The sequence below is a fragment of the Manihot esculenta genome, chromosome 13 (assembly GCF_001659605.2).
Source record: "Manihot esculenta cultivar AM560-2 chromosome 13, M.esculenta_v8, whole genome shotgun sequence".
NCBI lineage: Eukaryota > Viridiplantae > Streptophyta > Magnoliopsida > Malpighiales > Euphorbiaceae > Manihot > Manihot esculenta.
The window spans coordinates 33,044,683-33,068,236 of NC_035173.2; the positions used below are offsets into that span (position 1 = coordinate 33,044,683).

The 23,554-nt window shown below is 29.9% G+C and overlaps 2 protein-coding genes and 1 pseudogene across 6 annotated transcripts; 1 reads left to right on the plus strand and 2 right to left on the minus strand.

Annotated features, from left to right (window-relative positions):
• Window positions 1-467: 467 nt before the first annotated feature.
• Window positions 468-9,318, plus strand: LOC110630077 (histone-lysine N-methyltransferase CLF). Of its 4 annotated transcripts, none has more exons than XM_021777391.2 (17): window positions 468-767; window positions 1,408-1,509; window positions 1,605-1,930; window positions 2,419-2,580; window positions 3,383-3,467; window positions 3,723-3,872; window positions 3,964-4,011; window positions 4,103-4,174; window positions 4,278-4,996; window positions 6,041-6,182; window positions 6,277-6,500; window positions 6,691-6,822; window positions 7,355-7,445; window positions 8,312-8,359; window positions 8,438-8,566; window positions 8,649-8,726; window positions 8,868-9,318. In XM_021777391.2, exons 1-17 carry the CDS (start codon window positions 699-701, stop codon window positions 9,057-9,059), a joined length of 2,769 nt encoding a protein of 922 aa, XP_021633083.1. In that variant the 5' UTR covers window positions 468-698; the 3' UTR covers window positions 9,060-9,318. The 4 variants fall into 4 exon arrangements, with proteins under 4 accessions (XP_021633083.1, XP_021633082.1, XP_043805466.1 ...); XM_021777390.2 differs by having other exon boundaries at window positions 470-767; window positions 6,026-6,182; XM_043949531.1 differs by having other exon boundaries at window positions 738-767; window positions 1,408-1,493; window positions 6,026-6,182.
• Window positions 9,319-11,944: 2,626 nt separating this feature from the next.
• LOC110629291 lies at window positions 11,945-13,811 on the minus strand (annotated as a pseudogene). Its single transcript, XR_006348203.1, has 6 exons — window positions 13,605-13,811; window positions 13,339-13,449; window positions 13,113-13,192; window positions 12,831-12,975; window positions 12,520-12,651; window positions 11,945-12,440 (listed from the first exon to the last, which is right to left on the minus strand). The product of XR_006348203.1 is annotated as a caffeoyl-CoA O-methyltransferase 1-like (transcript).
• A 5,363-nt stretch (window positions 13,812-19,174) lies between these two features.
• Window positions 19,175-19,796, minus strand: LOC110629535 (mitochondrial import receptor subunit TOM7-1). The gene has a single exon (XM_021776555.2). It carries the CDS (start codon window positions 19,647-19,649, stop codon window positions 19,425-19,427), a length of 225 nt encoding a protein of 74 aa, XP_021632247.1. The 5' UTR covers window positions 19,650-19,796; the 3' UTR covers window positions 19,175-19,424.
• Between the last annotated feature and the right edge of the window lie 3,758 nt (window positions 19,797-23,554).

The window sequence follows — 23,554 nt, forward strand, 5'->3', positions numbered from 1 at the left end:
TATATTTGAATCAAAATTAAATTAATTTTATCTATTTTCTCAATTAAAATTAATTTGACTCAATTTACTGAAATCTATATTTTTACTTAAAAATGAAGATAATAAAATTCCTAAAAAGCTGAATTAAATTAAAACTGAAATAAAAAAGACCACGTGATTCAATTTCAAATTTTAATTTTAAAAATTGAAATTGATAGAAGACAGGATAGATGGAACATATGAATAGACTTTAAAATATAATAATTTATTTAAAATGCTCGTAAAAGAGAAGCAAAGGCGTATGGGAGAGACGTGATCTGTTTGTCCACATAAGGAACAATCCACAGTATGTAATTCAAAATAAAAGTCGCCGTTTGCTTTCCCCCCATTTTTATTCTTTCTCCCACCAAACCCTTTTATTTATTTATTCTTTTTATTTTCCTAAATAAAAAAACACCAACAACTGCTGCCTAAAAGATTAAATTTAATAATTAAAAAAATCGGCAAAAGAAAAGAAAAATAAAAGTAACCTCCCCAGAATTTGAGATAGACGTGACCTTAGGGTTTCAAGACGACCCGCCAAATCCTCCTCTCATATATTCTTCACCGTACTTTTCCTTTTTTTTTGTTTGTCACCGCATTGCCTGTTACTGCATGATTCGGATCCCGATCCGGATCCCCAGTGGAAACTTGGGTTCGAATCTGCACCGCGACCAGCAATGGCGTCGAAGTCTTCGCCGGCCGCTTCTGCCAGCAGATCGGACCCCCCCAAGGACTCGCAGGAACTGGTACTCGTTTCTCATTTCTTACCTCTCTTACTAGTCACTGTCTCTAAATGCATATCAATTGTTAGCTGATGACGCTTGTTCGCTGTATATTTTAGTTTTGTTTTTGTTCTCTGTTGACCAGAATTTTGGTTTTTGTTGACAATCGGTGTGTAATCTGATATCTGGAGATCCAGTAGCTGCATTATATGGCGTAGCTAATGTATTAAAGTTTGTTGTCCTTTTCAATGGTGTACTTATTTTATTTTGAGAAGTTTTAACTGTTTTTGATTTTCTAGCAACACGTATTTCAACTTAAAAATTATGTCAAAATTTTGCTAGAAAGAGTTGTTGTGTGGTATGCATTAGAGGAGAAGTAATTGAGAATATAAGCCTTGTGATGATGCACTAATTGTGCTCAGAGTCACCTTAGGTTAAGAGTCCTGTCGTTTTAGGTGCTGTGTCTGTGTGTGATGCACTTGGCTCAGAGTTTGGCTAGCTCTTTTGTTTTTTCTGTCTTACCATTGGGGTCGTTAAAAATTTCAATTATCTCCCCCCTCCCTTCTTTGAGTTTTATGGTTATTTGTTAGGATTTTTTTTAAAGATGTTGTGGGAATGTCTAAATTATGGATTGTAATTAAGATGGACTTGATATCTTCTATAGGTGGCAAAACCACAAGAAACATCTCTAAGCATGAAGGAGGTTTTATCAGTAATTGACTCTCTAAAGAAGCAAGTTGCAGCTACCCGGTGTGTTTCTATAAAGGTGCATTCTTATGATATCAGAGTATTTAATCAGTGGGACACCTTTTGGGTCTTTTCCTCATAATTTAAGGGTTGAATTTTGTCTTATTTTTTCAGAAAAGAATGGAAGAGAATAAACAAAAGTTGATGGGCGTCACAAATCATCTTTATATGTTGTCGAAAGAAAGAAGAAGCAACTGGATTAACATTACTGATAGTAGTGTAGATTTACTGACAAAGAGGCAAAGAGATGCATTGGGTATGCACAGTGGTATTGATGCAAATAATGGAGATAAGGATAGCCACAGTTCTCAAGAAGATGGTCATGCTTCTACCGCAGTTCTTCTAGGGTCCAGTATTCCAGTCAAGAATGCTGTTCGGCCTATTAAGCTCCCAGAAGTGAAGAGATTGCCCCCATATACTACATGGATTTTCTTGGATAGGTGTGTTAAGATTACCATTTATCTTAGTCTCTAAGGAGAAGTTCTTTTCCTATCCATGAGTATATTGGTATTTAATGCCTTTGTCTGATTACCTTCGTTCGCTTGTGTGAAAGATTATGAGTTTGGTCACTTTTCGTTGCTTAAGATAGATTATCTTTTGTTCATTTAGGAGTGAACTTTGAGATGTACTTGAACTTTTTTGGGGACCTATGGTGAATTAGTTCCACCCTGGTTTCAGTCCTTTGCTATCAATAGATGGGTTATAAAACCCTCCCTGGAGTATCCGATGTGAGAATCCTCATTTATTAATATACTTGTAATGACAAATGTGCATGATGGGTTTCTGATCCTTAGATTTGGAGTTCCATGATTTTTCAACTCAAGCCACATTTTTCTGAAATACCATATGTAGATTTCATCTTCAAAATGCTTTTTTTTTTGTTAGTCTTTTTTAATTACCTTATCAGTTAATGATGAACCTAGTGCAGAAACCAAAGAATGACAGAGGATCAATCTGTGGTTGGACGAAGGAGAATATATTATGATCAAAATGGTGGTGAAGCACTTATTTGCAGTGACAGTGAGGAGGAAATAATTGAAGATGAAGAGGAAAAGAGAGATTTTGTAGATTCTGAAGATTTTATTCTTCGGTTGGTATAATCATGTTAATCTACTTTTTCTCTTTCCTGTTTGTTTGTTGCTTGAGTGTGATATGGCCTGTTGACCTTTTTAGCTTCTTATCAAATGCGTTTGTTACTAACCTGTAATTATTCATGATCTTGTTCCTCTTTTCTGCTGACAATTTCTTAAAATTCGGGCTATAGAATATCATATTACAATTGTTTTAACTATTTACTATAAACAGATGCATTTTTCCTCATTTTTCTTATAATTCTATATCTATGTTCGTGCCTCACCATAATTTACCATGAAGCATTATTGCTGCACCTTTTCATTTCTATCTGTTACTAAGTTTCAGCGTCTGCATTTTGAATTATGCATACTTTATGCACAATTTTGGTGTTCATTGGAAAATTGTTATTTACTGGATTCATTCTAATAAATTACTTGGTAGTTGTTGGTTTAGATCTCTTGAATGTAACAAGGATTTTGTTAATCTGTTGGATGTATTTTCTTTAGGTTTTTGCAGAAGCAATTGAAAGAGTGACATTGTCGAAAGAATTGGGAAATATGTCTAAATTTCTTTTTTTTTTTTCTGGTTTGTTGGGAGGTGGGTGGAGGTTAGAGAATAGAAAGTAATAGATGTTTATATATATATTTACTAATGACAAAAGAACCTTACATATTTTAAGTAGTTTGCATGTCTACTTCTCAATCTAAAATTTGCCTCATATCCTGAGCATTTGTGTGGAATGTAAATGTTTTATATGTTTGAATTCTGCGTGTGAAGTACGACTTGTTATTCATGTTGGATTCTGTTTTCTTTCCCAGCATGACTGCCAAGGAAGTTGGTTTATCTGATATTGTATTGGAATCACTAGCACAATGTCTTTCTAGAAGCCCTTCTGAAATTAAGGTATGCATTTGTGAGGAGAATGCTGTATTTTCAGTTTCTTCTCTCTTCTTTTTTTTTTTGTTTTAAGAAAAAATTTTATGACTTTTCTTTTATCTTTCTCTATTTGAATGGGTAGTTTAATTACTTTTATTCTATCAATCTTCTTTTTTTTATCTCATAAAAACTGGTCATTGTGTAAGCTTTGGTCCAGCTGTTTCCCATTTTCTTTGTGCTGGCTTTACACAGATATGAAACACCATCAAACATCTTATACAGGCAAGATATGAAGTTCTTACAAAAGATGAGACAGCTGTTTGGGATCCAAAGAATGGAGATGGTGATGCACAAACAGTGAATTCTTTTCTTGATAAGGATCTTGAAGCTGCTTTGGACTCTTTTGACAATCTATTTTGTCGTCGATGTCTTGTAACATTCTTGTACCTGTTGCAAATTTATCCTACTTTATGTTATCTGTGGTCTGGTATTGAATTAGTTTCTCCTACTATATATTGGGCAGGTCTTCGATTGCAGATTGCATGGATGCTCACAGGATCTTGTGTTTCCTGTAAGTTAATTATTTAACGCTAATTGTCAAGTTGTTGCATGAGTTTCTGGCTGGCAATTTTACATGTTTTGTCAATATAACATATTGCTAGGCTGAGAAACAACATCAATTGAACCATCCAGATGAGGAAAATGTATCATGTGGTCCTCACTGCTACAAATCGGTATGTGTTTGGCATTCATCTATCTGATTTATTTTATTGGGAAATTTCATGTTTAGTCATTGGTGAAAAAATGTATGATCAGCTTCCACTTGACTCATGTCAGGTTTTAAAGTTGGAAAGAATTGATGCTGTAAATTCTCCCGAGTGTGGTGACCTTGGAGAAAATTCTGTTCATCCATCTAATGGATTGGGGACACAAATTTCCTCAAGGAAGAAATCTTATGCTCAATCTGCCAGGAGGAGGGTGAAAATCAGCCAAAGTGAAAGTGCTTCGTCGAACGCCAAAAATGTTTCAGAGAGCAGTGACTCAGAAATCGGACCTCAACAGGATGCCACTTCACCTTCCAAGTCTAAGCTAGCTGGAAAAGTTGGGAGTTGTCATAGGAACAGCAAGCGAGTAGCTGAACGTGTTCTAAGTTGCATGCGGAAAAGGCAGAAGAAAACCGTGGCTTCTGATTCTGATTCTATTGCTAGTGGAGGCCTTTTGGCTGGTGATATGAAACTTAGATCCACTTCACGCAAGGAAAATGAAGATGCTAGTTCATCTTCTCACAAGAATGTCAGATCTCCAATTGTTGGAAGGTCTAGGAGGAAAGAATGCATAATTCAAGACAGTAACAACTCAGTACAGGGTGAAGGTCATGATGGTCCTGCGAGTGAGATGATTACTGATCCACCAGCATCAAGCAGTGATGACACATTGAGGAAAGAAGAGGGCATAGATGAAAATGTATGTAAAAAAGAGTTGATTGACAACAGATCCTGGAAACCTTTTGAAAAAAGCCTATTTGAGAAAGGCATGGAGATTTTTGGGAGAAATAGGTCAGTAGGTGCATATTGCACATGCTCTTTTATTTTCATTTTTCCTTTTTTTGTTGATTTTTTTTATGTCTTAGGTTTGGGATGGCTTTCAATATGCATGATGTCTGATATGATCAGCTATGTTTTAAGTAGTTTAATTTGATTCACCACATTGAAAATTGATGTTTAGTTCTTTGTATTTGGATAGCTTTAAGTTAAACCACCTGGTTCACCTTTAAAGAGTTTCAATTACAAATTCATTGGTAAAAAAAAGTTTTTTTTTTCACATATTCTTGATTGATGTGCAAAAGAATTTCAAAAGTTTTGAACTCTTGAAGCTGTGCATGTGATGAATAATAATACTCGTTGTGTAAAAGAAAGATTGATTGTGCCCATGGAAATTTAAAGGGTTAGTAAGCACCAAACCCCCTCCCAACTTGTCCTAAAATTTAGACCCAATCTTCTTGCATCTAATTTTTTAGACTAGCATTCCAGATTTGCAATTAACTTTATCTGAAATATTTTGAGCAATTAACTTTATCTCAAATACTTCTATCTTAGAATAAACTTGCTTCTGCAAAATGAGATATTCCAAATCATTAAGGAATAAATAGGTAAGTAGCTCATAGAATTTTTTTGCTAGATTGATTTGCTCATTGTACATCAAAATTATTCTAATTTGCAATCAACAGAACTAAGCCAATGAAAGATTAGGAAAAAAGCTTTTGGAAATAAGAAATGCGACATGCTTTCATTGTTTGTTTAATGGCTTTTAACAAAGTGAAACTGTTCTAATATACAATATTACATTCTTCAAATGTGATTTGGTAATTCAGTCACAGCTTTTCTAGCATGTGATCAGGGATAATGAATTTCAAAGAAGATGCCGAAGCGCAGAGTAAAAATTAACATGATCTTTGTTTTTGTTTTTTTTTCTAAAAGTACCAAAAATCATCTAGCTGATAGCTTGATAATTTTTGCAATATTAATCCCAAGGGATTATGTTGCCCTTTTGTATTCTCTGACGTTGGTTTTTGTGTTTCACAACAGTTGTTTAATTTCTAGGAACCTTTTAAATGGTTTAAAGACTTGTTGGGACGTTTTTCAATATATGACTGGCTCTGAAAATCGGCTGGCCTGCCAAGATGGTGATGCTGCAAATTCTCTTGGTGAAGGATATTCCAAGTTTGACTTCAATGGAGCATTGGTTAGTGGTTTTGTAACCTGTTTGCGTCTTGCATATGACTGTGAGATTTACATATAATCTTTTTCAAATGTGGTGTGATGGGAAATGACATCAGGGTAATAATGAAGTAAGAAGAAGATCAAGATTTTTACGCAGAAGAGGCAGAGTTCGCCGCTTGAAGTATTCTTGGAAGTCTACTGCTTACCATTCTATTCGGAAACGGATTACTGAGAGAAAAGATCAGCCTTGCCGACAGTATAATCCATGTAGTTGCCGAACTGCTTGTGGAAAGCAGTGCACATGTCTGTTGAATGGCACTTGCTGTGAGAAGTACTGTGGGTGAGCTTTTGTTTAAAAACTCAAAATGAAGCATTGATATTTCTTTTCTGCAACTGGCATTTCGTGCAGATTTAACTTATAGAATTGCATTCCTTGACAAGTTGAACAATTTTTGGGGCTTATAGATTAGATGTCTTAGTGGCTCTGTGCTGATGATATTACTTGCTGCTAACATTTACTTGTTCATTAGATGTCCCAAGAGTTGCAAGAACCGATTTAGGGGTTGCCATTGTGCTAAAAGTCAATGTCGAAGTCGTCAATGTCCATGCTTTGCTGCAGACAGGGAATGTGATCCAGATGTTTGTAGGAATTGTTGGGTCAGGTGAGTTTTTTAATAATTTCCTAGAAATGATTGTATCATCACCACCACCACCAGGGTATCCATACTCATTTACACAAATTCCAAATCCATCCACTTCCACTTTGTGACCTCTATCATTCTATCTCATGCTGTCTTTGATATTGCTTTCACTAGGGAACAACATTAAAATTCCTCAACGTTTACTGTTGCTTTATGCATATAATTTGCTGTGTTATTGGTGACCTTTTTTTTTAAAAAAAAAATCATGGCCTATATCTATTTTGGTTATTAAATAATATTAATTTTGATTCATTCTCTGCTATTTATTGGACTCCACATGATGGGTTTTCAGCTTATATATCATAAATTATTGGACAAGCATTTAAAGAAACAAAATATATTTAATATCATAGTTCTAGTTACTTTTTTTATTTATGTGTCCTCCTTTGGAAAAGAAAATCTATGCATCCTCCACTTTTCACCCCTTCTGTCAACCCTCACCTTTTCTTTTTCTCTCAACTCTCTTGAGCTGATTAAATTCAACTCTATGCAGTTGTGGTGACGGTACTCTTGGGGTTCCTAACCAGAGAGGTGATAATTATGAATGCAGGAATATGAAGCTTCTCCTCAAACAACAACAAAGGGTAAACACATTCTTTTTTTTTGTTTCTAATTCCTTTCATTGTCAATATGCAGAGTTCCACGGGGCTGAATTTCCCCATCTTAAAATCTTTTTCAATTGTCTAGTTAATACTCTTGTGGGGTGAAGTTCTTCCATCTGGAAATGAACATTTTTATCTCCCAAGCGATGCATATTATGCTATGTGATTATAGATATTGATTATGCTATATGGCAATCTTTCCCTGTAATTGTGAAGCTTTTATAAAGATCGAACAGTGCAATGTTCCATGAGGCTGTAATAGGGTATTTGGGTTTTGTGACAAAAAGTGCAGAGCAATGGAAAATAGCATATTTCCTAACATGAGCTTAATTGAGATGATGTTAAGATGCATGTTTTAAGACACAAGAATAGACATTTTAAAACATAATGCATCTGGGGGAATAACAACAATTCATATGATTATATAATTATGGAGTTGAAACCCATTGATTTGAAAAGCAAGTGGATTCAAGCAGTAGAAAAGAAAAAAAGGCAATGGGTGGGTGAACCAGAAAATAGCAAAGAGTGGTTAAAAATGATTAAATATCATAGAAATTCATAGGATGTTTTTCCCTAAGCAGTAGCTAATGGAAGAAATTATCTGTTTAACCTATCTTAACTAGTTCTCAACTAAGGCTTAGTTGAATATATCCAAGTGATAACAGTCATTTCTGCAATTAGCATATTCTAGTAATACGAAAAGGTATTAGATTGCTTGCTATTCATTAAAGTCAAATGGGGTGCAGATCATGTACCAGGCAAAAATGTAAATGGGTGAGAGGGAGAAAGAGGAAGCCGAATGAGAAAAAAACTACTTGCTATTAATCTTGAACTTTGATTCTGTTCAGGTTTTACTTGGAAGATCTGATGTATCTGGTTGGGGAGCTTTCTTGAAGGTAACATTGAGATATGTTGTTATTTGTTTGGCTTTCATATTTCATCTTGCTGATGAATAATACTTGGTAACCCTCCAGAATAGTGTTGGCAAGCACGAGTATCTAGGTGAATACACTGGAGAACTGATTTCACACAGGGAAGCAGATAAGCGTGGGAAGATATATGACCGTGAAAATTCATCATTTCTCTTTAACCTGAATGATCAGGCATGACTTCTTGAATCACATTGGATTTGGCACGAAGATTCAATTTTTTTCTTGCTCATGATTTAAAGATTATATTTTGCAGTTTGTTCTTGATGCTTACCGGAAGGGTGATAAATTGAAGTTTGCCAACCACTCACCAGATCCAAATTGCTATGCAAAGGTATTGTCCAAATACAAATGTTGTTCATGGGATATTTGAAATGTTTACTTGTCCATTGGGTTTAATGATGTGGCTAGAAATACTGTAACAATGCATTTCAGACATGTTGCTACCACTTAACATTTTAAACCACTGGAGCAGGTCATAATGGTTGCAGGGGATCACCGTGTTGGCATATTTGCAAAAGAACGAATTAGTGCAGGAGAAGAACTTTTCTACGACTATCGATATGAACCAGACAGAGCTCCTGCTTGGGCTAGGAAGCCTGAAGCATCTGGATCAAAAAAAGAAGACGGTGCTCATACAAGTGGTCGTGCTAAGAAGGTTGCTTAATTTGTGCATTTGTTAACATCTTCAATTCAAAATTTTTGTAATTCTTTTACAGGCAGAAGATGCATCATTCTGATTGACCATAGGGGATAGGCGAACGCACAATCATTATCATGTTGGAGAGGCCATTGTCTTCTCCAAGGTTAACTTTTTTTATTTTGCACTCCATATATGTTTATTCTTGATCAAATTGTATTCACTAAAACAGGATAATCTAACATCGAATTTTGCATGTGAAAGAGCAAACGATTAGGAAATTTCGTTAAATCATTACTCTTTTGATAAAAGGATCGTGTGCTTTTCATCTGTTCGTTTAATTTCTTTGATGCAAACAAAAACGTAAAGGAGAAGAAATTCCAAGGATCTCAAATTATCCATGCGACTTACGCAGAATGAAGGAGAGTTCTAAGCTAATTTTATTCCGGCATGTTAAGGCGTAACTTTTCCTTTTTATTCTTTGTGGCCAAATGGTACCGTATCAATACCCTTCTTTGAAAAATTCCTTGCCCTCAAAGGAACTCTAAAGAATGCAGACATGACTCGTTGATGTATTCCATGCTTATCTTCTTCATTGGTAGGGAGTGACATTTTTTCTTCCTCTGCCATTGCCCAATTTCTTATTCCTTCTCCTTTAGCATAACGGGTTTACAGCATCCCAGCTTAAGGCCACGCCCCTAATATTTCAGCAATCTCTTTTACTTTTTATTTCTCCAAAAAGTTTCACATTTGCAGCTAACCGAAGCGCTTGAAATTGTTTCCAACCCTTTTCATTAATGAAGTCACTCACTGGCTAACCATTCCAGTACTTCATCACAGTTTTCCAAGTCATCCACGAGTCCTAAATCTGCTCTGGCCAACCAACCTTTAAAAGGAATTGGATACCTTATGATTGCAGCTTCGCATGGTAACCATCTCCTCAAACGACAGCAGATCATTTTAGCGCTGCCAATTTGCTACATACGCACTCATCAACAAATGCCAAGGACCCATGATTCTCTTCCGCATTTTATCAAACACCCAGCATGCATCTGTCTTATTCTCACATTTTCCATACATAATCAATTTATTATTCATTTCAGTCTCATCTGCAAAGAGCAACAGTTTCAAGAATATCCATTTTCCCATGTCTAGCAACTTCAAACGACCACATGGTTGCAATAAAGTACTAAAAGTACCAAAAAGAACAAAAGCACCTTGACGAACATACTCGGTGCTTCCTTCATCTTGCCTACTTGCACAAACTCATCATATCAACAGTTGGAAGAGCAATTGTGTAGTCTCTCGGCAATGGCCCATTATTATTTTGAAAGTTAAAATACTAGAAAGGAGATTTTACTCTGCTGCATTCCTATGACTAACGCAGTGATTATGTCAAACAAAAAGGAAGGAGAGAATAAATGCTCAAGGAACAAGTTGAGATTACCTTGTTTTCTCGTCTTATATTCAGTCTTAACCAATCAGATTGAACTATCCTTCAATTAATATGTGATTATGATTTGACTAGCTGTAAAGTGTTAGGTGACAAAGATATTACTTGTTTTATGATTGAGGGTATCATTTCTGAGCATTATACTAGGTTTGATGGTGCTAGATTATTATTATTATTATTATTATCAAATGTAAGGCTAATTCATTACAAAATCTGGGCAGAAACCATTACGAAGGAAGAAGGCTGGAAATAGGGAAAAAATTAATAAGGCCCAAACACAAAAAAGCCCAAGCCCATATCAAAACCTACAGAACCTTAACCCTAGAAGAAGGAAATAGAGCTTCACTCCGTGTCGTTTAAGCAGCATCCGTCGACGAGGTCGTCAAAATTATAAATGTTCAATACTCTGGTGATCCTTACAACAAGGTCGTCAAAATTCAACTAATACCATTTATAATAGATAAACTGGGTTTATGACACATCACTCTTGGATGGATCCGCAATACATATAAGAGAGTTCCCTAACTGTTCAAGATTCAACTCCCATCCCCTTAGCATTGACCTACAGCTTGGTAGCTTATCTTATACTTCTGACCTTTATTGCATTTCGATGTGTCCCGATGTAATATCTTTATATCTTATACCTTGTTTGGTTGGGTAACTTAACTAAAAAATTTGAAATTTTCAAAAAATATTAAAATTTTATTTGTTTGACTATCAATATTTACTTGACTTTCTGAAAAGTAAATAGCTTTCTTAATAAATAGTTTTTTTCAATCTAATTAAATTATTTTTTTTAGAAGGTTTATTTTTTAGAAAGTAATTTTTTCCAACCAAATAAGGCCTTAGTTTTAACTAGACTATCTAGTAAAAGGAGTATAAGGCCTTCCACCCACCTGATTAACTTGGATCCCAGCTACTTGGATGCTATATTTTTGGAAATCTTGTAAAAGGTTTATATAATATACTATATTATTTTTGTTATTTTATCGATTTCTTTTTTTTTTCTTTGTTTGTTTCTTTCTTCTTTGATCTTAAATCTTCCCTCTGTCCTTTGTTGGAATAAGTTGACAACAAAACATATTTTTCTTACATTAAAGATTCTTCTAAATGCCAATAGAGTTTAACATAATAGGGTTTCATTTGTCCCATAAAATAGTTTTACTTTTTTTTATTTATTTTAATTCATAGACCATTTATCTCTAGATAATAATTTATTTTTTAAATTATTTATATATTTCTATTTAATATATATTAAGAGAAAATAAAACTCAGTAGTTTTAAAAATAATTTTATAATATAAGCTATTTAATTTCCAACAAGACAACATAAGTAAAGAGTATACTTTAAAATACTAAACAAAAGTTATAGATTTAACTAAATTAACTTCTCTTTAACAGAAAAAAAAAAAAAAAAAAAAAAAAAAAAAAGAAAGGAAAAGAACATGAAACTTCTGTTCTTTTTCTGAAAATCTGATATATTATTGAGATATTAATTAAAATTCAAAAACACATAACTTGGAACTCTGTGAGCCTTAATTTTCTGTGCTAGGGATTCAACTACTGGGTGGATTACTAACCCTAGACCCTTTGTGAATTGTTCCATACTTGAATTGTTTCAATCAAACAATTGCAGCATTACACAAAACTCCATTAAAATGATCAGCTAATGCGGCGGCACAGAGTAATCCCATCACCAACAGGAAGCTGGCAAATCTCGACTCTTGGATCAGCAGCTATAGCCTTGTTGAACTGCAAAACATAATCAAGATAGAACCTGACATATTTCCTTAATGGTGCATCAGGAGGTGCAGCCACAGAGCCATTCCACAGGGTATTGTCATAGCCGATAAGTCCTCCAACCTTCACAAGCTCAATGGTCCTCTTGTGGTAGTTAAGGTAATTGTCTTTATCAGCATCCACAAAGATAAAATCAAATGTTCCATGGCATTTTTCCTGCAAAATTGTAAATTTCACGTCAGAAAAATGAATCCAGCATGCACTGCCTGGATTTTATTTTGTCAAGGGTACCTACATCTTGGATCAATTGATCAAGAACTGGAAGTGCAGGGCCTTCTCTGAAATCAATCTTGTGAGCAACACCAGCTTTTTCAATAACAGGTAGACCCAATTCGTAGTTTTCACGATTGATGTCCATGGCTAATATCTGAAACATTTAACAATTAGATTATTATTCTTCTGTATTTATGTCAATTTGGCTAAAATTGACAATTTTGATCCAAAAAGTTAATCTAAGTTATTTAGTAGTTATTTAGCTGACTCGCTCTTGATTAGCTGAACAATTATTGGGATGTTGCTTGTTTTAGCCTGGAATAGAAAAAATACCTTGCCATCATCAGGAAGAGCAAGAGCAGTGGCAAGAAGTGAGTAGCCAGTGTAAACACCAATTTCCATAGTGTTCTTGGCGTTGATGAGCTTAAGAAGCATGCTCAAAAATTGCCCTTCATCAGCTGATGTCGTCATGATGTTCCTGTGTAATCATTTAAAATAAGTTCAATTCTTATCAACCATGAAGGAACGATAGAGAGATAATGAGGGTGAAGGGATCTTTGTGTTTCATTATAAGAAATGATTGCATGAATAAATTTAATAATATTAATATTTTACCATGGATGGTTTGCCGTCAATTCACGGAGCTCTGTCAGTGGTTCAGGCTCTCTAGGATAAACGCTAGTTTCCAGTATATACTGCAAAAACAAAAATAAAATTTTAGGAGTAAGTCATCTGATCCTGCACTGTTAAATGGTTTGATGAGTTTTTTTCAACTTTTTTTTATGTTGCCTAATTTGATTAATGGGGTAAATAAAAAAGTAAATAAACAGGCAATGCTTACCTGGTAAAGAGCATCACTCTGTAAGAGACTCTTGTGTCCAATTTCCTGGTGTCTACCAACTAGGTTTTGCTACTCCTGTTTTGGTTCAGGCTCCTTTGTTTCAAGAATATCCTGCAAGAGAACAAAATGGGTTTTAGACTAAAAGCAGAATTTAAACTAACAAACAATAAAAACAATTATTAGCTTTTTTTTTTCCTTTTTGAATTGAAAAAACAATTATTAGTTGTTGCTTCTTGAAGCCGACACCAAAAAAAAAAAATGCTTGCCTTGTAAATAGCAAGACTCTGTTGAAGATTTTGGTGGCCACCTTGTTGGTTTTGTTGCTCTTCCTGACCTGGAGCCATTGCTGCTAAATGCTAAATCCTTGCTCTTTTTTCTTTCTGAAATGGGATTTGAAAGATAACATGGTAGCTTGCTCTATTTATAAATGGAGCAGTGCAGTTGGTAAGAGTAGGAGCAATAAGTCCATCATCTAAAATTAAAAGGTGAATGAAGAAAATATATTAGAGAAAATGAATAAATATCAACCACCAAGGGGACACCGGAGATGTTGGTGGCCGCCTGGGCCCTTGGCTGTCATCATCACCCCAGTATTTGACTATACACATATTGAAAATTCACCATGAGCCAAAGGCACTATTTTGACCAATTCTTTTTTTTTTTTTTTTTTTTTTTTTTTATGAATTGAGCTAATCGACATCAACACCTAACTTGGTGGACTATGATTGGATTTCAATATTTTCCCCTTATTCATCATGGTTAACAGGTTAAGCCATGATTAAGCTCCTGCACACTGCCCCCAGAAAAGAATATGATCAATTATCCTTTTGACATTCCTACAATCTATGCATGGAAATTAAGATTTGTAAACTATGATTATACTTTGAAAAACTTTAACTTTGTTTTTTAGTTTTATTTTTCATACCCAATCTCCATCTAATAAGAGATTTGGAAATTTTGGATCTCACTCAAATTAACCTAATTTCCACTTAAATTTTTTATTAATTTGAAATTAAAACTCAAATAAAAAACATAATTTCCAACTTTGTATAATTATCCTTTAAAAAACTACTTGACCGAGTCAAATTGGTATGTTTGTGTAGTATTACTTAATTTATTTATAATTTTTAAATCATATATCTCTTTTGTAATTTTTTTTTTTTTTAAAAAAGTGTAGTTGGAATTTTATGCAGTTGATGAATTGGGCTCCACCCCACCAACTCCCTGAATTATAGAAAGATAATATTAATATATAATCTGATTTAACACGTACTCGTTTTAAAAATGTCATAAAGTAACTGGAAAGAAAAGGGCGTCGCTGCCGGTGCCATTTCGGCCGGTGAGGTTGTGATGTCACCTTTTATGATTTGTCCTTAAAATTTAAATCCTGGCCCTTTATCTCTGGTGCTGAATTAATTTGGATGGAAGATGCTACATCTCAAGTGGCTAGAATTGCTAGCTAGGATGTTTCCGATTGACTTTGTTTTAAATGAAATTGATTAAGGGAAAATTATTATTACGTCCTAAATCTTTTGAAAATTCATTAATTTACCTTAATAATTTTTAATTCTAATTCAAAGGTTTCCTATTTTTTTATGTTAATATTTCTATTAACAGATGAATAATACTCGCATTTAAAAATATTATACGATTTAAATCTTAATTATTTAAATATATTTTAATCTTAATTATTCAAATATATTTTATCAGCTATGTATATTTATATATTTAGATTTATATATAAGCATTCGTTTTAAAATTATATAATAAAAAAATAGGTGTCAAGATTTTAAAGTTGGGAATATTTTAGACATTATCATAGTAAACTTAAAAAACATGAGCAAGAAGTGGAAGAACATGAAATTATAAAGTCACTACATGTAAGCAGAGTAGAAATCAATCATCAACATCATGTTTAATTAAGACAATTAAATTCAAAAGCAGCAGGACATTATCAACTTTATTTCTTCAACAAAGGCTGCAGTAGCAGGTGAGTTGATTGACAGTTAAGCAAAAGGGTAATCCATATTATATAATTCACGGAGAAAAAGACAGGAATTCATACTAAAAATTTAATAAAATATCATTTACTTCCTTTTAGTCATTCGAAAAAATCGATCAAATTGAATCGGTTTAAAAATTTAATTCAATTTTTTATACATTTCGATTCGATTTGGTTTTTAATTTTAAAAATTTTAGTTATTTCGGTTCTGTTCAGTTTTGATAAAAAAAAATTGAAAAAATCGAACCGAACCAATTAGTGATAATAATATATTTTTTCAATAATATAGAGAAATTAAACCATATTAATATTAAAATATTTTAATTAAATTTTAAAATATTTAAAATAAAGTGTAAAAAATAAGAAAATTATTAAAAATCGAAATCGATTAAATCGAATCGAATCGAACCGAATCAGACCAATTCAATTCGGTTCGGTTTCTGATCAAAATCGATTCGGTTTTCATAAATACTAAAATTTCGATTTTTAATTTATTCGGTTCAGTTCGATTTTGAACCGAACCGACCGAATGCTCACCCTATGACAGCAGCAGTCCAATATTTTGAATTAATGTTAAAAATTAACAATTTTTTTTTAAAATATTGGGTTAGAAATTTATTTATAAAATAACTTAGTATTGAAAGTCCACTTAATAGCAATGGAAATGGATCAAATTTAAACCCTTGAGTGGAAATTTAATATAATTTTCAAAAAAAAAAAATTATTTTTAAAATTTTTATTAGAACCATTAAATTTTCTATTACATTTATTAATATTTATTTTTTTTCAATGATGCAACCAAAATTATAAAATAAATTTTTTAAAAAATATATTTTTTACAGAAAATATTTCTATATACAAATTATTTTTTCCAAATAAAAATAAATAAAGCATGAATGAGAAAGGCATCTTCCACTTGTATTTAGATAGTCAAGAGTTGGTGTTTTCCGGCTGTTTCCATTAATTGAATAGGAAAGAAAAAATATTATCCGTGAGTACTATGAGTTTTCTTCACTTTTTTTATATATATTAAAAATAATTTTTTATTAACTTTTTAATTATATCATTTTAAATATATTATATTTTATTAAATACTAAAAAATATTTTAAGAGATTTATTGAAGATAAAATAAAATTATTATAATCTAAAAAAGAAAAATAAATAATAATTTTAGAACAATAAAAAAAATATATAAAAATTATGAAAAAAAAAATTTTATGTTAAGCAATCTTCTTCTAAAAGACAACAAAATTTAAATTTGGAGTTGGTTGGGATCGATTATATATATATTTTGTGTTGCCATTCAACTTGATCCAGTTGGGTATCAGCATAAAAAAAAAAAAGATTTTTTAATTTATATTATTTCTGAAACAAAGATTGAGATCTTCTTTTTTATTTAAAAAATCCTCTTTAAGGGGTGTTTAAAATATAATTAGTAAATAATTTTTAATGACTTTTGATCATAAGTATTATTCTCATAAATTATTTAACCAAAAAAACCCATCAAAGCAAATTCAAAACAAAAAAAAAACATCAAAGAGAAAGGAGACCTTTAAAACTAGAGGCTTATAGAGAGATAAAGAAAGGTGAAGAAAGGTCAGAGCTCTAGAACCTCTTACATGGCAAAAGCAATGGCTAAAAAAATTAAAAATTAAATTTAATATATTTAAGTAAAAGAGAAATAATAAAAATAACTTAGTTAACCAAAACGAAATACAAGTGCCAGCTAACCTAACAAAAGAAGCTGAAGAATTCTCTGGCAATGATAGCAACAAGTAAACTACTTGGGAAAAAAAATTACATCTCTACTCAATATTTTCAAATCACTGCCTGCTCAATTATAAATGAATTGTAATTTCAATTTTGAGTCTTAAAAAATATTGATAATTAGATCAACTAAGTTCAAAAACTAAACTAAAAAAACTATAAAGAGTTATAAATTTTCACTTATTGATATCAAAATATTAAAAATATAAACGGGTAAAATACTTTTAAGAATTATTTTATTTAAATCTAATTATTATTATTAATATAATTCATCTTGAAATTCAATTATTATTATCATCCAAATGGTATTTAAATTTGTTTAATTTATATTTTGATTAATAATTTTTATGAAAAAGTATTCTTATTAATAATTTTAATTTTAAAAATTAATATTTCTAAAAAGATTATATTTTAATTTAAAACATATAAAAAATTTATAAATATTATTATAAAATATAATTTTATTTTAAAATATTATTTATAAAAACAAATTAGTGTCAGGAATATTTTATATATAAATTTAAAAGTAAATCTATTAAGGAAATTAATTTTTAAAATCAAATCCATTCAAATCCGATTATATATTCTTTAAAATTATCCAATTAAAATCGGTCACTCAGATAAAAAATTTAAAAATACTGACTTGTCATCCCTAGAAATATCTAAGATTAAAGGGAAAAATATATATATCCCGTCCAAGCCAATTGAAAAAAGAAGCAGCTATGGGTTAATGATTATTCAAATAGAGGGAAGGGCAAGGGTCCAAATGGCACCTGCAACAATAACCCAACACAGCAGATAACCTGCAAATCACATCATAAAATAATTCAACTACCACCATGGAAATTTAGAGCAAAATATAAGACGGGAAACTTCACTCAGGAATGAAGTTGAATTGAATTCTGGCTTGATTCCAAATGAAAGGATAAAGTCTATACTGTTGATTCAATCTGCCCTATAAAGGACTCGCACACACAGTCAAGTGTAGAAACAAGGGAAGAAAATTAGACAGAAATGCAAATATAAAATACACGAGCCACAACAAGAAGATGAATTACTCAGCAACAGGATGGACATTGATGTTCTTCATCCATTTACCCAGGAAAGATGGGATTAAAGAGCCGCAAAGCAAGCTCAATGCAGCAATGAAAAGAAAAGAAGACTGAAATTGCAACGATCTATTGCCTAAAGCCATTGAAAATGTAGAACCTAAGTTCGAAAGACTAGAAGAAAAATATTACTTTATGCCTACAGAATTGCAAGTTCACCTTAAAATTAAGGAATAAATGAAATTATTCTGCCTCGTGGATGAAGCCCACGCATCGATTTCAGGAAGCATATCATATGATCAAATACACAGATGCAAGGGAAGGGGGTTGAAGCTACATTTATCCACATCTAAGCATTAAAGAAAAGGCAGGCAGGGAAAAGTGAACAAGAATTTGAAGAGGTAGAATTGCAAGACTTCATAACAGGCAATCAAAGTATCATTTATCAAGCAAAAAAGTGAAAAGAGTTTATTGCAGGAAGCTGTAGAACAAATATGTGCAAAAAAGTTTTACTAGTATCAAACACAGGATGACTTGGGACAAGTTTAGTAGCTTTGGAACTTTTTGCAAAATTCTAAACCAAGCTAAAATGATGGGAGAGAACTCACAAGCCTATCTAGATAGGTATTGAGGCTTAGTTGAGTTGCTCGCTCTACACAATCAAATTCATAATGTACAAAGAGCCCAACTAAGGCCAACTAAAATGAAATTGCCCCCACAGCTAAAATAATTGATAAACATATAAATGATGTTTTCAGCCTCCTCTCTCATTGATAGGTCTGGACCATCACAGAGAAGTAGCCAAGCTAGCAAATAAAGGGTCTATATGGTTTAAAAAATAAATAAAAGGACTTTCATTTCATTCAGCTTCAAAATACAAATTCAACAAACAAAATCAAGCTCCTAAATTTTCACCCGGAAATTAAAAAAAAAAAAAAAAATTCGTGATGACAAAAATTGAGTTTAAAAGAAAAAATGCATCGCCAAAGTGACAGCTAAAGAACAATGCTTATAAGATAAACTAAGGGGCACTTGCAGATATTTTTGTATTATTAAACCAAAAATTCAAAGCCATTGATAAAGATTGGATATCTTCACATATTGCACTAATTCATCCATAAACTTGATTTGCATAGAACTTTAACTCACAACCCCTAAGGCCTAAACCAAATAAATAACATCAGTCAATCCATGTAGATTCGACAAGTAGGTATCAACTCAAACGAGGTAACGCAAATCACCACGATATGAGCATCAAGCGATTGGATCAGACAGGAGATAGAAGCTGGTAGAGCTGAGGCTTAGGCTCGGAGTTCATGCCGATGATGATGACCAGAGGAATGAATCCATAATGAGTGACCACTTTAGCCTTTTTCATGGCCCAAGTGCTCCACTCCTTCAAGCACTGGGTGGTCGATTTCTCTTCCATGCCCTTTGATCCCTTCCCGCTGCTGCTTTTGCCTTTGCTCTTAAGCGAAACCCTAGACGCCATTGCTTTCTCTCTCAGAAAGGGGTTTTGATTCCTCAAAAAAGAGATTTTGATCTTGCAGAGATCACAGACCTTAAACCCTAATTTCTGTCTTACCGTCAAGCAAAAGCAGAGTGTCTATCCATAGACTGGACGATAGGGGAAGGCCCATCGACCCAAATTTTCTCTTTCTTTTTTTATTATTATTTTTTTTATCAATGATAATTTGTAATTTTTTAAAAACAAATTATTATATAAACATTCAAAATAAAAAAAAAATTACATTTTAATTACTAATATTATGGTATTAATTACTCAACGTTATCTAGTGGATAACTAAATTATTAAGACTTTATTTATTTTTGAAAAATACCTTGTATTTAAAAAATATTTTTTAATAAAATAATTTATTATTTAATTTAATTTATAAAATAAAATATATTAATAATTTTATATATAAATATTTTAATAAGATTTGCAAGGTGTAAAAAATATTTTTTTAAAAAAAATTATTTTTTAAAAAATAATATAAAATTTCTTTTAAACAATAAATATTTTTTAAAATAAACGGAAATTAAGAGTGATAAATATTAGAAATTTACCCATTGATAATTACCCTTGAAAAATCTTATTATAAAATAAAAAATTATTTTAATTAATTTTTTCCTATCTCTATATATGTTTTTCCCCATCTATGACTATTCTCTCATTACTAAAATAGGCAATTACCTATACTTTGCGTGACGTGACTACTTATAATTCTAATGTGTGAAAATAATAAATATTTATTTTCCGATAAATTTCATTCAATTTTTAAATTTAACCAATTTTTCCGACTCGAAATTGATTCAACTTTTCAACTTTAAAATTAAGACTATATTTGATCTTAGCTTCAAATATATATATATAGTCAGTTTAATTCTACTGAAATTTTATTTTTTAAAATTGAACCGAATTAATTAAATTAAAAAATTAAAAAATTAAAATCAAATCGAATCAATTTATTATATAAATCAAATCAAATTATTAAATTAAATTAATTTGAATAAATTCTTTTAATAATGCTCACTCTACTAAAAATATTAAAATTTTATTGGTTTCGTTAGTAAATTTTCTTTAACTTTCCGATAATTTAAGACTTTGAAGTAAGTTACTTTCTTAAAATTAATTAAGTTATTTTCTAAAAAGTTTACCTGTTAAAAAAATACTTAATTTGAATTAAATAAGACACAAAATTAAATAAAAAAACTTGTAATCTTATTAGTTGTTGTATTCAATTCGTATTATTTACAGACATATTATTAAAAAAATCACAATTTTATATTTACTCACAATTATAATTCAGAATTTTTAAAGTTTTATCTCTATAAAAAATTTAACTATAGTTAATTTTTTCCAATTTATAAATAATTAATCTATAGATTAAATTTTATTAATATTACTATTTATTAATTAATTTACAGTATATGATATTATAATCTACACATATCTATGTTGTGCATTAAAGTTAATAATAACGTATTACAAATAATATGAATTTACCGATAAAATAATGAGCATTTATTATCATAATATATAATATGATTTATAATAATTTTCTCTATATATATATATATTATTTTTATATCTATTTATTTTTTTTCCTAAATATAGTTATATTGTATTTTTTAGAAACCATCTCTTTTTTCCTTAATTAGATAAATATACAGTTTAGAATTTTATTAGTTATTGCATGATTAATAAAAATTAATATACTATAACCACATTATAATATAAAAAAATATAAATAATTTTAAAAATTAAATCACTAATATTATAATAAATATAAAAACATATTACAAATAATTAAAAAATATAAATAATTTTAATTTAGTATACTATAACCATATTATAATATAAAAAATATAAATAATTTTAAAAAATAAATCACAAATATTATAATAAATACAAACATGTATTACACACATGAAATAAAATTAATAATAAAAAATTATTAAAATATAACGTTAAAAATTATTTAAACGTTCATTAAAAGCATATTAATTCGAGTATTCACTACTTTGTAATTTTTTCGGATCTCTTTTCTATACCATTGTTGTTTTATATTATTTATTTTCTTTATTTTTGTAGTGTTAATATATTTTGTGATCGTAATTAATTTAATTTTTAAATTTTTTTATTGGGTTATAAGTTATAACATTATGTAATTTTTCATTTTTAATTATGAGATTGACTGTTTGAATATATAATTAATAAAAAAAGTAAATTTTAACGTAAAAATTAGTTTATTAATAAAAATATACATAATAGGTTAATTTATGTTTTACGAGATTAAACTGTGATTTTGAATATATATTATTTTTAATAAGTTATATAATGACTTATTTTTTATTTTTAAAAGAGTGAAAATTAATAAATTAATTATTAATTTTGAGAATCCACTATTGTATTGAGAAAATGAACCATTTTAAAATCATTTGTCCATATTCATGGTATTGCTTAGGCTCATGCTTATCTTGCTATATACATATATAATTATATATTATTCACAAATTAAATTAAGGCAATGCCAAATGAGGCCACTGAAATATGAAATAATAATACCAAATTCAAATATTCTGCAATAACTCCCAAAATAATTTATTTTATTTCTATTTATCACGAACACAAATTATATAAATATATTATAATCTTAAGGTCTGTTTGTTTGAAGAAAATGAGTTGTATTTAAAAAATATTTTTTTAAATTTTTTTATGATTTAAAAAATAAAATAAAAAATATTAATAAATTTTATATAAATTTAAAGTTTAAAAAATATATTTTTATTATTAATATAAATCATAAAATAATATAAAAATAATAAAAAAGACCATATTTTTCTTAGCAATGACAACGAATCGGATATTTTCGGGTATTCAATCTAACCGAAATTTAATAGGATAGATTTAAATAGTTATAATCGGGTTTGAAATATATTCGAATTTAAAAAATAATATACATTGTGAGTTCAGATCGAAATCGAGTTCATTTTATATATAAAGTGTTCAGAATTCGAATCTATTTATATAAATAATTAATTTAATATAAAAAATATATTTTATAATAATATTTATAAATTTATATATATATATATTTATTTAAAAATTAAAATTAAAATATCTTTTAGAAATATTCAATTTTTAAATGAAAATTATTAATAAAAAAATATTTTTTTATATAAATTATTAATTAAAATATATAAAATTAAACAGATTTAGTGTGATGAATTCAGATAATTTAAATTAATTTTTAATTAAATTTAAAATAAATTTAAATATTATTAATATAAATAAAATTTAAATTTGAAAGGTTTAATTTTCGGGTATCTTATCCTTTTAAATTTTTAAGTGCAGTTACCAAAAATTTTATCATAGTTAAATTAATATCATCATTTATTTCAAATTAATAAACTTTAATTTATTAATATTGAAACCATCTCAAATCAGTAAATTCATGATTATTATATCTAAAAAATTAAATACATTAAATCTTATTTAAAAATAAATAATTACGCCTAAAAAATTAAAATCATATATTTAAATTAAATTTTCATACTTCAAATTTCTTATTAAAAAATAAACGCTCACTATTTTATAGTAGACAATTTAAAGGGTTGATTTTTATTAATTTTTATTTTAAAATGTTAATAATTATATTAATAAAATAATTAAATGCCTAAAAAGACATTTATAGAAATAACAAACAATCATTATAATTCAAAAAAACATTATTTAAATGAAATAATTTTATATGGGTAAAAATTGATATGAATAAAAACTAATATTATTTCAAATAAAATATAAATTATAAAGTAGTGTAGGCCAAAATTAAAATATAAAAGTAATTGGAAATAGAAAATGCAAATATGAATATTATCTAAGAAAAAATC